The sequence below is a fragment of the Macrotis lagotis genome, chromosome 1 (assembly GCF_037893015.1).
Source record: "Macrotis lagotis isolate mMagLag1 chromosome 1, bilby.v1.9.chrom.fasta, whole genome shotgun sequence".
NCBI classification, from domain to species: domain Eukaryota; kingdom Metazoa; phylum Chordata; class Mammalia; order Peramelemorphia; family Peramelidae; genus Macrotis; species Macrotis lagotis.
The window spans coordinates 183520080-183533824 of NC_133658.1; the positions used below are offsets into that span (position 1 = coordinate 183520080).

The 13745-nt window shown below is 33.2% G+C and overlaps 1 protein-coding gene across 1 annotated transcript in view; it reads right to left on the bottom strand.

Annotated features, from left to right (window-relative positions):
• PLCB1 (phospholipase C beta 1) overlaps positions 1-13745 on the bottom strand; it is a 964239-nt gene that overhangs the window by 195907 nt on the left and 754587 nt on the right. Inside the window, exons 13-16 of the mRNA XM_074209479.1 lie at positions 10370-10454; positions 8115-8292; positions 2403-2473; positions 458-554 (exon numbers count right to left, since the gene is read on the bottom strand). Of these exons, the coding sequence (XP_074065580.1) occupies positions 458-554; positions 2403-2473; positions 8115-8292; positions 10370-10454 (431 nt within the window). The remainder of the gene's footprint in view (positions 1-457; positions 555-2402; positions 2474-8114; positions 8293-10369; positions 10455-13745) is intronic.

Genomic DNA, 13745 nt, shown 5'->3' on the forward strand with positions numbered 1-13745 from the left:
ACCAAATGAGAACTAGGTAAATTACAAATTGTAGTATAGCTATAGATATGGAAGGTGAACGAATAACTTTTCAGGGTCTGGCAGATAGTAAAAGAACCATAAGAAAGATCACAACTTTCTGTACAATAATTTGGATTTATTGATTAATTCACCCAAAGTTGATAGGGCAAGAGAAGACAGCAAATTAATCAAATGTTTTTCAGTTGTTTAGATATGGCTGATGAGAGTTCTTACTGAATAGCACTGACTATATTTATTGTTAATGGAATCTCTATTCCTTGGATTTGGTTTAGGATTAACCAGATTATAATCATCTTTAAACAAGGGTACCACCAGAATCAGGCAGTTATGTTGAATATGACATATATTGGTCCAATTACCCAGTGTTTAAGAACAATCATTAAAGGCCACTGTTGGGCTTTCTCTCTCTGGAAGAATAAACAATTAAAAGACTTACTTTTTGATGTCTCAAATGACTCAAATTTCACTGGCTGTATATAATTTACCAGGTTAGACATTTCTTCTGTGGCCATGGCTTCACTCCCAGCAGTGCCCTAAAGCAAAGAATAAAATAATGGTTCACATTTTGAAATTTTACATGCAAGAGAACAGTTTTTCCAAATGCGTGCATCATTTACTTCTGCTAACTAACTGAAACATGGTGCCTCTTTTGCTTCATGAGTATTAGTCCTCACTCAGAAAAATCCTTAAGAAGCATGAAAAAGAAAGATTTCATCTTTAAAGTAAGATTAGAAATTCAACAGTACAATACTATCTATCCTAGATCAGCAGATCTCGGTAGACACATTTGATACTTTCCTCTAATTTTGGATAAAGAGCAGGGAAAAAAATACTTCCTTTTAAAGAATCCAGCCCATGTACTCCTTAGTATTATATTTTTTAGATACCTAAAAATAAAATTCATATATGAGGAAAGCAATCATGTTGAAATATAACTAAATACCCTGGCTGTGATTGTTAAAGCACTTTATATGTCACCAAACTACTAGCCACATATCACCACTTGTTGCTGATTAATGAAGCTTGTACCATTTTATATGACACTATCTCTCTTTCCCTCTTGTATTTTTCATCAAAATACAAAGGTCTAAATTAATTGGTGCACTTTAGAGATGAAAAAGGTAGGAAAACTTGAAGAATTAGTTGTTAGAGGACATTTAGTCTAATGAAAGAACTTGTTTTCCTCCAAAAAAGGAACAAAATAGAGATTTTGGCAATTGAAGCATTTAGAAAGAAATCTCTGAGTTTTTTCTTTCTAAAATTCTTTATAAATTTCCAAATTCCAAATGTTATATCTCTACTTCTAAAATTAATTAGTTTTTACTAAAATCCATTATAAATGAGTCATTATTAATATTTGTTCCTGGGTGTTTGTGATATGATCCATATTCTGTAATCTTTTGAATAATAGGAGACCCTATTATATATCTCTCTATTAACTCTGAACTTAATGCAATTGATGCTCAAACTTCTTTTTTAAAAAACAGCCCTACTATTTTTACTCTGAGACCTCTTAATCTAGTTGACTATTTATGTCTTACATTTTTCCAGATTCCTCATGATTTCAGAGAATCCTAGAGATACACAGAAACTTGGAGACCATCTATTGTAAGCCCCTGGCAAATGAATGCAGCTTCTGTACAACATTGATACCATAGTATTTTATTCAGTGTTAAGTGTATTAACATCTGATTTCTTTGGGTACCCCCTAAGTATATATGAGATGACAACTGATAGGCTTTACTTACTCATCTGCTTTACAAGAAAATATTAGTTGTTTTCTTTCTAAAATTATTTATAAATTTCCAAATCCCAAATGTTATATTCCTAATTTTTAAATTACTTTATTAGTATTTAAAATAATGCATTATAAATATGAGGCATTATTAATATTTAATTTTGAGTCTTTGATTTGATAACTGATGAGCTTTATTTTCTCATCTCCTTTCCAAGACAATATTGGAATGCAACTCATTACTTTAAGACTGTTATTAATCTCAAAATCACCATTTGCTTGGGTTGCAAGCTCATAGAATATGAACTGGGAAAGATCATAGAGGTCATGCTCTCATTTAATATATATGAGAACTTGGGATTTTTAGAGATTTAAGTGATTTGATCAATGTCTCACAGGTAATAAGTATTAATTAGAAAAGGAACTTGAACTCAGTTCTTTCTGACTCAAGAATAGTACTGAATTCATTCTACCACACAGTCTTTTACATGGGTAATTTTTTCTAAATATCAACAAAATTGTAGTTTTCAAAACAGATTGTATCATTTCTTACCGCTAGATGGCGGGAGATAACTTAGAAATGAAGACATACACAAAGACCAATTGTAACCTCCAGTTACTGCAGGTCCAAACTTGATCTGCTTACCTCATCCATTGAAGACTTTTTACAGTCATCATCATCATCATCATCATCATCACTCTCTATATCTGCTTCTCCTGTAATATATTAGTTATAGAACAAAAAATTACATCTTAAAAACATTCAAGAATTACATGTACACTGTAATAGCATTTAATTTCTATTTGTTTCTTTAATTCATTATAGAGGTATGAGGATGTATATCCGATTAAAGACATCCTTTCTAAAAGGTCTAGTAATGGATAACATTGTTGATTTGCAATATGTGACTTCTAAACATTAAGTTGAATTTTGTGCATTTTAAAAGTTAATTATGATCATTTTCTATTTCACTAGCAAAACCAGTTATTAAAAGATAAATATTGAGAATATGGATGGCATGGTCCTGAAAAAAATAGTTTTGGGTGTCCTAAAGCTCAGAATAAGCTTAGGTTGCCAAGGGAAGCTAAATAAAATAAAGTTTAGTTTCTTTTTTAAAAATTATATTGAACCGAAAAAATATTCAAGAAGGGCTAAGACCCTTACTGGTCCCAAATGACAACAGGAAAAAAAGGACACAGCTGCTCAATCCTTATATTATTTCTACTTTCTCTGTAAAACAAGCTAACCTTTGCCCTAGAAAGGACAGAACAAGATTATTTATGAGGAGTTGAAACGCAAGTTAAGTTGGAGATAGTAAAAGAACCATAAGCACCATGGTACTCCATGGAGAATACTGGGATAGACAACAGTTGTTCTGAAAAAGTAGCTGGCGGTTTTAATGGGCTGCAAGATCGATATGAACTGGCAGTGTAATATGGGAACCAAAATAGCTAATGTAATCTTGGACTACATTAGAAGAGCATAGCATCTAGGAGTAGGGAAGTAATAGCAACTATTTTCTGCTTTCCTAAGATTTCATTCTAGTGTTTTGTTCAGTTGCAGGCACCACTATTTAAGAATGACAATGATAAACTGAAGAGTGTCCACTGGAGGTTAATCAGGAGAATGGAAGGTCTAGGGGAGAATGAAATGTCTAGGACATGAAATAAATATGAAGATCAGTTGAAGGAATTGAACATGCTTAGCCTGGTCTCAGAGAAGAAAAATCTCAGCAGGGCTGTCATGTGGAGAAGGGATTAGTTAGTGCACAGAAACTAATGTTTGATAATAGGGAAATCTTCCTAATAATTGAAACTGTCCAAAAACAGAATAAGTTGCTTCAAGAGGTAGTGATATTTTCTCCTTGGAGGATTTTAGGCATAGGCTGGACAACAAATTCAGCTGTTAGAGTAAAGATTCCTTTCATGTTTGGGCTTGATAAGATTGCTTTTGAGATCTATTCTAACTTTCCAATTCAATAATTCTTAGGTTTATTTTGACATGCAGCACAAATAAAATTTTAAGACAATTTATTTGGGAGACAAGAGACCTCTGACTCTGACCTTAAGGACACTATCACGCTGGTTGTCAGTAGAGTAGGATTTTGTTTTTTGTTTGTTTTGCAAAGGCAATGATGGGGTTAAGTGACTTGCCCAAAGTCACATAGCTAAGTATTAAGTGTGTGAGTCTGGATTTGTACCCAGGAGGTCCTCTTGACTCCAGGGCTGGTTCTCTATCCACTGCCCCCCCCCACCAGAGGACTTTGAAAGAACTTGCTTGTTGTGGGAAAGATTGACAAATGTCAGGCTCAAATGCTGCTTAAAATGAGTGCTGGAAGTCCCATTTAATTTGGTGCTTGATGACAAAGATCTAGTGGCCCCATCTTAGTTATAATTATGATATCTAGAGAGTTTTATTTGGTGTAATATTTTTCTGCTTAAAAATATACAATATGTATTTAAGGGATACTAATAAGACTCATATTTTTATCTTGATTTTCTATCAGAACATGGAAGTAGTCAAAGTGTTACTGGAAATTAGGTAATAAATATTATGCAAGCTGCTTGTGGGCACAAACCACTTTTGGATTTTTGTCTTTGTATATCCATTAACTAGCATAGGACCTTAGATTGTAAGCGCTTAATAACTAGTTATTGATTTGGATTAGAAACATTTAAGATGGGAAGGGTTAAGTTAATTTCCTTTCTTTTTTCTGCTTTCTCTCTCCTCTCTTAGAAGAGGTCCTCAGATTTGTTCTGTTCCAGCCACCTCATTGTATCAATAAAGAAAAGGAGACACTCTTTGGAAGAAGTTGCAATGTACCATATGGCTAGAATTGGGAAATGTAGAATACTACAGCTCAGTCATCTTTATAAAAATAACAAACAATTCTATCATGACATAGTAAGATTCAGCCTATTCATTTGCCTGGGGCAACCTGTCTTTTAAATATGTTAAACAAATCAATAGTTAAAAATAATTGATGCAGGAATATTTAGAAATTCTGAATACAGCTAGTAAGATTTTAAAAAGGCAGAGCACTGCAACCTATTCAGACTATTTTTTAAAATATTCAGCCAATATATGGTACCAATGTATGGTAATTCAAATGTCCTGTTTTCTTCCAGGAAAATTTTAATTTCACTGAAATACTGATGACAAAATGATCCTTTAAACACTTCTATAACCTTTATTATGGTTTTTAAATAAGACTATTGGTCAGGAAATCAGATTTTAAAACCAAAACAGAAAGGGAGAGTCTAACCCTACACATATTACTCAACTGGTATTACTACTATCTTTCTGACAGCTAATTCATTGTCATTTCATTAAATGCCCAATAGATGGGGGTAGAAACCAAATGTTGGGATGGCACATATTGTAACTATTCTGTTTTCCTCTGAATCTATACTAGATCAGCTCTTGTATGAAAAAAATGGTGTCGCTGTCTCCTTTAAGTTCGTGGCAATTACCTTTTATCTAATAAATAATTACTGAATAGTGAGGCACCATATTATAGTGAATAGAGGTCTGGTCTCAGAGTCATGATTTGTGTTCAATTCCTTAAAAAAGTACAAGTCACTTAGTAATCTCTACCCCATGCCACTATCTAAATTTCAGACAGGCTGCCACTCTGTATAACTGGAGAGGGCTATGCAAGATTTCACCACATGGATGAAATCATAATTTGTTGTCACATACAGATCTGCATTAGTTATGTATAGGTATGATGGATATCTATGTAAAATATATATGTCTATAACACCATACATGGATGCAAATGCACATGGTATAGCTGTATACATTACACATATGCATATACCTGTAGGGAACACATTATATAGATTTATAATCCAAATATGCACCATACATGTCATACTCATGTATATACAATGCATATAGAAATGCTTATATATCATGTAGTGTGACATGCACATAGTGTATACATGCACACACCTACCCATATGATATCTAGATATCAGGTATGTGCATAATAATCAATACTAATCTATATGGAGGAGGAAAGTTTTCCTCATCCCATAGGAACAACAAATAGGAATCACTATTTTCCTCCTGCAGCCCTGGAAGAAGGCTGAAGAGGAGTCCAAGATTAAAATGAGGGGCACAATAGGGACCATATCTTATAGTGGCAACCCTCAAACTTGGAATCTGAGGATTTAGTTATCATGTCTGTGGTCTACTATATACAAGCCCATAATTTGAACAAGTCATCTACTTCTGCTTGCCTTCATTTCTTTAAATATGGAATGAAAGGCTTACGCTGGATGATCTCTAAAGTGTTTTCCTGTACACCTCTAAATTTTTTGATTTCAATTATTTAAGAGCCCTGTGAAACAGAAACTCCCCAACTCCCCTTCCCTATCATGCCTAAAGGTGAGATGAAGACGCTCTGGATTATTGAATGCTGAGGCAGCAGAGTCAAAATATATAGATACTGTCAAACTAGAAAGAACAACTCTAACTATGAATTATCAATTGTTATGAAGCTAGCTTACCTAACATCTCATTTATAGATGATCACCCTTTTTTAAACACAGAAACTCTTAAATGACTTCCAAATCATAGAGTGCTCACAATCCCTTTTGATGGAATGATTGTCTTATTCTAGGGCAATCATAGAGCTTTGAAGTGTTGGAGTAAATAAGACTGATGTCTCCCCAAGATAGTCTTCTGTAAGTGGGAATAATGTCTGTAGTAAAACCATGGAATCCACCCTATTTCAGGCTTTTCAAATTATGTGTGCTTCTAGTTAAGATAAAATCCACCATCTAAATGCCAAATTAGTAAGCAATGTTCTTGTTTTATGGGCCTACCTCCATATTCAAAAGTCCAAAAATTTCCATGGAGTGTGGAGGGGACTGTTACACAACCAGCTAGAGGCCGGTTTACGAAATCTACGGAATTACTAACAGATTGCTGCTCTTTCTCCAGCTTAAGTAATAATGTTCACTGCCTGTGAAATTCATTATTTATGTTATGCATTCAGTTAATAAGACCAAGGAAACCTAGTTAATGGAGGGAGAGGCAGATGGCAAAAAAACTTCACCCACGTAAACACGAAGCACTGGTTGTTTTAGCTGTTATCTTTCACAGGGTACAGTCTTCCTAGGAGGAAATCTGTAGTATATAAAATCGATTCCAAATGCTTAAAGAGAGGACTCACCGAGAACAAACAACATTTCCCCAAAGAAACACATTTTAATATCTTTGATGAGAGAAGAGGAAATATATAATAAAAATGTTAAAGCAAAGTTGACAATAAATAGTCTAACATTTGATTACAAGCATTTTATTAAAAAGAAATAATAATAATAATAATAATAATAATAATAATAATAATAGAAGCCAAAATGGCCAATTGAGACTTAAAACTGAAAAACTAAAGGAGTGAGTAAAAATTTAAAATTAACATTATTTAGGTAAGTATCCTAGACACCCATTATACTCAACAAAATATCCCTTGTGAATTCCTTTTTAGACAGCTACTGATTTTACTTTGATAACAATGGGTCATGTACTGCCAATCAGTCTCAATGATACACGGCCCAAGGGAACTGGGTCACCATTTTTTCTTCTTTCCCCTTGAGCCAACAAAATTAACTACAAGAGCCAGTGGTTTGGCACAGGGCTCTAAGTTTAAGAATGAATGTTGTAAATCATGGCCTAATAGCCTTGGTAGATAATTCATTTAGCTTCTCTACTTTTTCACTTTGGAAAAACTGTAAAATGCAAATGAGATTCAAGTCACTTTCCAGAGATAATCATTATACTTTGGGTCCAACACTCTAATCACTATTTAGGTAATTGCTGCTTTAAAGGAGCCTGAAATTCAGCAACTACATCAAAGATCAATTGCATTTTAAAAAATGTCTAAAAATGAGTATTAATATTGTATGCCCAAGCATTTCTCCTCACTAATGAATAGAAAGTTCTATGCATGCATATGTATGCATACATATACATACAGGTATTATTAATTATTTTAAATCAGAAAATTATTTTTAAGGTGTGCTTGATTGCAGATATCAAATATTTGATTTCTTTTATTGGAGAGAGTGGTGAGAAAGAGCACTTGGCAGAGAGTCAGAAATGTTAGTCCTTTTTCTACAATTAAATGGGTGCATAGCCTTGTGCAAAGAGATGGAATTTAAGATTCCTTGAGCACAAGGATTTTATGATTTTTGTATTTTTTTCCCTTCTGTGTCTGGTCCTTAATAGACACTGAATGTGATTGACAGATAAAGTTACTTAAACTTCTGAGTCAAAAAAAGTTCTATGAGAGGTGATTCCCTAAAGTGCCTTCTAGTTGTAATAATATATGACTCAGTGATTTACCTGCTCCAGGAGATGAAGGTTCAAACACACTGGATGAGTCACTGTAAGTATTGGATGCCTGCTCAGATAGCTTCTTTTTGGCACTTCCTTCTGAAGACTTGTGTGATTTCTTTTTGTTTTTTACCAAAATTTTATACATTAAGTCCATAGGGCTTGGAAGAGGAACTCCAGATTCAAGCTAATATAAAAAAAAAAGGAAGAGAGCACATTAACACACACACACACACACACACACACACACACACACACAAACACACAAAAAGAAAAAAATCACCACTCCCCCAATTTATCCAACAATATCTCAGGATTGAATAGTAGCAAGTATGATACTACTTGTAAAATAAATGAAAAAACTAAACAAGGAATTAAATGACTCTGTGCATCCCCAGAGTACTGACAACAGTCAGTTGTCATTTTCATTTGAAGGAAAGTCTACTTTCATCATTGTCTTACCATCACTTTATGAAATTTGATGAAGGAAGCCCGATCAAGTATGAATGAATGGGAAATATTAGTGAAACTTCTATCATCAAGTACTCACAAGGGAAAGAATGATGTTATCCACAGAGGGATCCACAGATGGGTTGGTAAATATGATTGAATGAAAGTAAAGGAATACCTTCTCAGAATAGTTATAATACGATGATTAACGGATTAAATTAGAGAGTCCTGATATAGTGTTCAACAGAAGCAAGTGAATGGATCAAATAACTTCAAACTCTGAAATTAACACTAAAATTTCTCTTTTTTACCTTTTTAAAATTAATTGGTTTATTTTTTCAATTATATGAAAATATAATTTTCAATATTTATTTTTGTAAACTTTTCTCCCTTCCATTCTTCCCTTCCCCAATATGATAGCAAGTAATTCAATATGTTATACATACATAATTGTGTTACACATATTTCCATGTTAGTCATTCTGTGAAAGAAGAATAAAAACAAAAGGGAAAAACACAAGAAAGAAAAAACAAAAAAAATTTTAAAAAGTGAAAATAGTATACTTTGATCTGTATGCAGGCTCCTTGGTTCTTTCTCTGGATGTGGATAATATTTTCCATCTTAATTCTATTAGAGTTGACTAACATTTATTTTTTTAAAATTTAAATTTTTTTTTATCTAAGGCAATGGGTTTTAAGTGACTTGCCCAAGGTCACACAGCTAGGCAATTTTTAAGAGTCTGAGGCTGGTTTTGAACTCAGGTCCTCCTGACTCCAGGGATGGTATTTTATTCATTGTGCCACCTAGCTGCCCCAAGACTAACATTTCTAAGGAAAGTCATATTATTTCTAATATTGAATGTTAACATCTCACATGTTTAGCTTAGTGTCTGACACACTGTAAAGCTAATATGTTAAAAAGAACTAAACCAATGCTTTCACTATTATAAGGAACTCCCATAAGGAAATTTCTAACACAGGTAGGCACCTTCTCTTCAACTTATTTTAGAAAATTACCCAAAACACTCAGAGGTGAAGACTTGTAAGTCATAGAGACCAGAATGTTTCAGAGATAGGACTTGAAATAAGGTCTCTTACACAGTAAATAATTGACATAATTTTTCATTCATTCACTCATTTATTCATTCAAATAGGAAAATCAGTTTAACTTGATAAAATCAATCTGTCATGAGCTATTAAACACCAATGGCAATAATCATCTGGTAATTTTTCAAAAGGTAAGCTATTTAAACAATTATTATTCCTTCATATCCCAATGCTAGGGGACAGTGAGCATATGGTAGGAGAAGAAACAGGGCAATAAAACTTGGGATGTCTTTCAGCAGCTTTATTTCTTTTTATGTTTAGAGGGGAAGAAAATTTTTACTTTTTCTCTTAAAAATATGCTGATGCTACAATTGTACTGTGCAATTCAGCACAATGTCATAGTAAGGAGTGTTATGATGATGAATAAGTGAGGAGACAACACATGGACAGGGATTCTACCATATGTATCCCTTGGTACAAGTAGACACTTTTCAAGAGATCTGGTTATTTTCATTTTGAAGTGAATCTTCTCTTGGTTGTTTGTTGGCAGCTTCTGAGTGCTAAGCAATTCTTCAGTTCAGCCAAAAACAAGACTAGCTATAAAGAAGAACATGGTTAAATAGAAAAGTCTTTCTTCCTAACCTTACAAGAGGGAGAATCGAGATGATAAAACATACAATTTTTTTTTCAGATTCCCTTCTTCCCTCTCCCAAGCTAAAAAATAGGAGGTTTCTTTACTTCACAGGGGGAAATATCAAATTGACTTACTGGATATTTTTCTAATGGCTCCATAAGCAGTGCATCTCCAAATATTAGTCTGCAATATTCTGCCATCTTGGCTTGTTGTTTAGGACTAAAAAAAAGACAAGGAAAAAGAGGAAAAATAACAAACAACATGATATTTATTTCAGTTACTGTCCAGATAAGAAGAAATCTAAATCTTTTACTATTTCCTCAAATCATTTCTTAATCTAAATAATTGTACTATAGTGCTCTTATTATGTGATTTGGCCTCTTAGAATGCATATGATATAGAAAGTTATAAATGGTCACTTGATGCTACCAAAGGGTTCTACAAATTTTCTATCAGATGTCTTTTGAAATAACCTTGAATCATTGTATAGCTGAGAAGAGCTAAATATATCATAGCTGATCATCACACAATGTGTACAATGTTCTCTTGGTTTTGCTCACTTCACTATCAGTTCACATAAGCCTTTCCAAGTTTTTTTGAAATTTACCTATCTATCATTTCTTATACTACAATAATGTTCCATTATATTCATATACCACAACTTGCTCAGTCTTTCCCCAGCTGATGTATATTGTCAGTTTCTAACTCTTTGCCACCAAGAAAAACAACTGCTCTAAATATTTTTATTTATGTGAATCCTTTTTTCCTATGTTATGATACACACACACACACACACATATATCCTCTTTAGGATATAGACCTAGTAATAGGATTGCTGGATCAGAGTTTTATAACCCTTTGGGCATAGTTCCAAATTGCTCTCCAGAATGGTTGGAGCAGTTTAAGAATACCAAAAATAGTGCATTAGTATCCTAGCTATCCCACATACCCTTCAACATTTATCATTTTCCTTTTATTTCATTTTAGCCAGTTTGATAGGTGTGAGATGGTACTTCAGAATTGTTTTAATTTGCATTTCTCTAATCAATAATGATTTAGAGCATTTATATATAACTATAGACGGCTTTAATTTCTTCATTTAAAAATTGCCTGTTCTTATTCTTTGACCATTTAGCAATTGGGGAATGATTTATATTTTTATAAATTTAACTCAGTTCTCTATAAAACTGAGAAATGAGACCATTATCAAAACCATGTGCTATAAAAATGCTTCCCATCTTTTTGTTTTTCTTATAATCTTGGTTGCATTTTTTGTTTGTGTGAAAACTTTTTTTAACTGAATGTAATCAATATTATCCCTTTTGCATTTCATAATGTTCATTGTCTCTTTTGGTCATACATTCTTCCCTTCTTCATTGACCTGTCAGATAAGGAAGGCATTCTTTCAGGCACTTGTCATGAGTGACTGAAACATTAAGCTATCAGCAGTCTCTACCCTCTTGATAAGACTTAGTTTAACAGATATATTTAAACCTGATAGCTATGGGGAAGAAGAATAGGATTACAGGATTTTGAGACCTGAAGGAACATAAGAGGTTGGCTGGTCCAATCCCTTCATATGATACATGAGGAAATTGAGACAGACAAAAGTTAAGGAACTTGTCCAAGGTCATATAGTCTAATTTGCAATTTAAACATTTCTTTATATATTTAAAGGATATGATTTATCTGAGAAACTGTCTATAAAAAATTCCTCAGTTTCTCCTTTCTTTCTGTTCTCCATTGCATCAATTTGTATAAAACCTATTTCAATTTATCCACTTTACAGCTAAATCTGCTCTTTATCTCTTGGTTTTTCATAAATTGTTCATCTAGCAATAGGCCTGAGTAGTAATATATTCCATATTTTTCCTGATACTAAATTCAGCCCTAGCCATTATGTTTCAGTATGTAGAGCACTAAGTCTAGTGTAAGGAAAATCCAAGTTTAAATGCAATCATATACTAACATTGTGACCCTGGGCACACCCCTTAACCTCTGTCTGCCTCAATTTCTTCAATTGTAAAATGAGGATCATAATAGCAACTCCCTTGCAAATGAGAGTAGAGTACTTAGCACCCTGTCTGACACAAGGCAGATTTTTATTAAATACTTATTCCTTTGCCTTCCTTTTCCCCCATGCCTCTTCAGAGTAGGCATATTTTAATAGGAAGAAATAAGAAAGAGCTATATTAAGAGGAGATAAATAAAAATGGAAGTAGAAAGGTGTGGTTAGATAGAAGATATGGGTAAAGTATGAGATTGATGTATCCTTTGGGGTCAAGGGGCATGACTAGAGAGAAATCTACTCAAAATTGAGTTGGAAAGGCCCTAAAGATAAAATTTGCCTAACTATAAAATCAAGAAAAAGACTGAGTAGAGTGTCCAACAGTAAAATAGTCTGGTGGAATATGCCTGATATTTAGGTGAATTCTAGTTCAAGTTATATTTTGATATCACTGTGCTGCCTTGGACAAGCTTTTGAACCTCTATGTGGCTATAGTAAAGAGAGGCAACAAAACAGACATATCTCACCCCACAAAAATATTGTAAAGATCAAATAAGATGCTTCATATGAAAATATTTGGAAAAGTTAAAAGAGCTAAACAAATATAAGATAATAAAAATTATTTTAATAAAAATATTTAATAGCTCAATAATATTTTTACATGTACTAAGCTCCTAATATTTGAATATAGTCTTTAGGAGAAAAAAATAAACAAATCTGTGATCTTATCATTTCCATTTTCCTTAAAGTCTCTTAAATAATTGTTAAATGCTGAATACATATAATACAACAATATTTAAATTTCTTTTGTCACAATTTTCTGATCTAGAAGTCTCTAATTTCATTGCCCCTTAGTTTATCCAAACCTGTTTTTAGTAAGCATTTGTGGTCTTTATATCATTTTCACAAATCTATTATGTATGGATTTTAAACGTTGCAATTTGAATCTACCGCCACATTACATGAGTAGCAATTAATGTAAAAAGCTTAGAAAGCTGTTAGACACTCAACTATGAGATTTGAATTTAGAGAAAAGGAAATTATTCATTTTTTTAGCAGTTGGATATTTAGTCTCTGAAAATATAGAATTTCAGAATTGGAAGGAACCTCAAAATTCATTCTAGTCAAACATTTCTTAACAAGAATCCTTTCTACAACATACCAGAGGGGGTGGCTAGGTGGCGTAGTGGATAAAGCACCGGCCCTGGAGTTAGGAGTACCTGGGTTCAAATCTGGTCTCAGACACTTAATAATTACCTAGCTGTGTGGCCTTGGGCAAGCCAGGTAACCCCCATTCGCCTTGCAAAAAAAAAAAAAAAAAAACCCTACAACATACCAGAGAAGTGGTCCTCGAGCTTTTGCCATATTGATAGGAATATTTTCTTTATATTAAATATGCCTCTCTGAAAATTCTAATTCTGGTTTGAAATCAAGCAAATAATTGTAATTCTACTAGAGGAAAATCTCCAGTCATACTTCAGTTCATTCCCTACTCTGGGAGT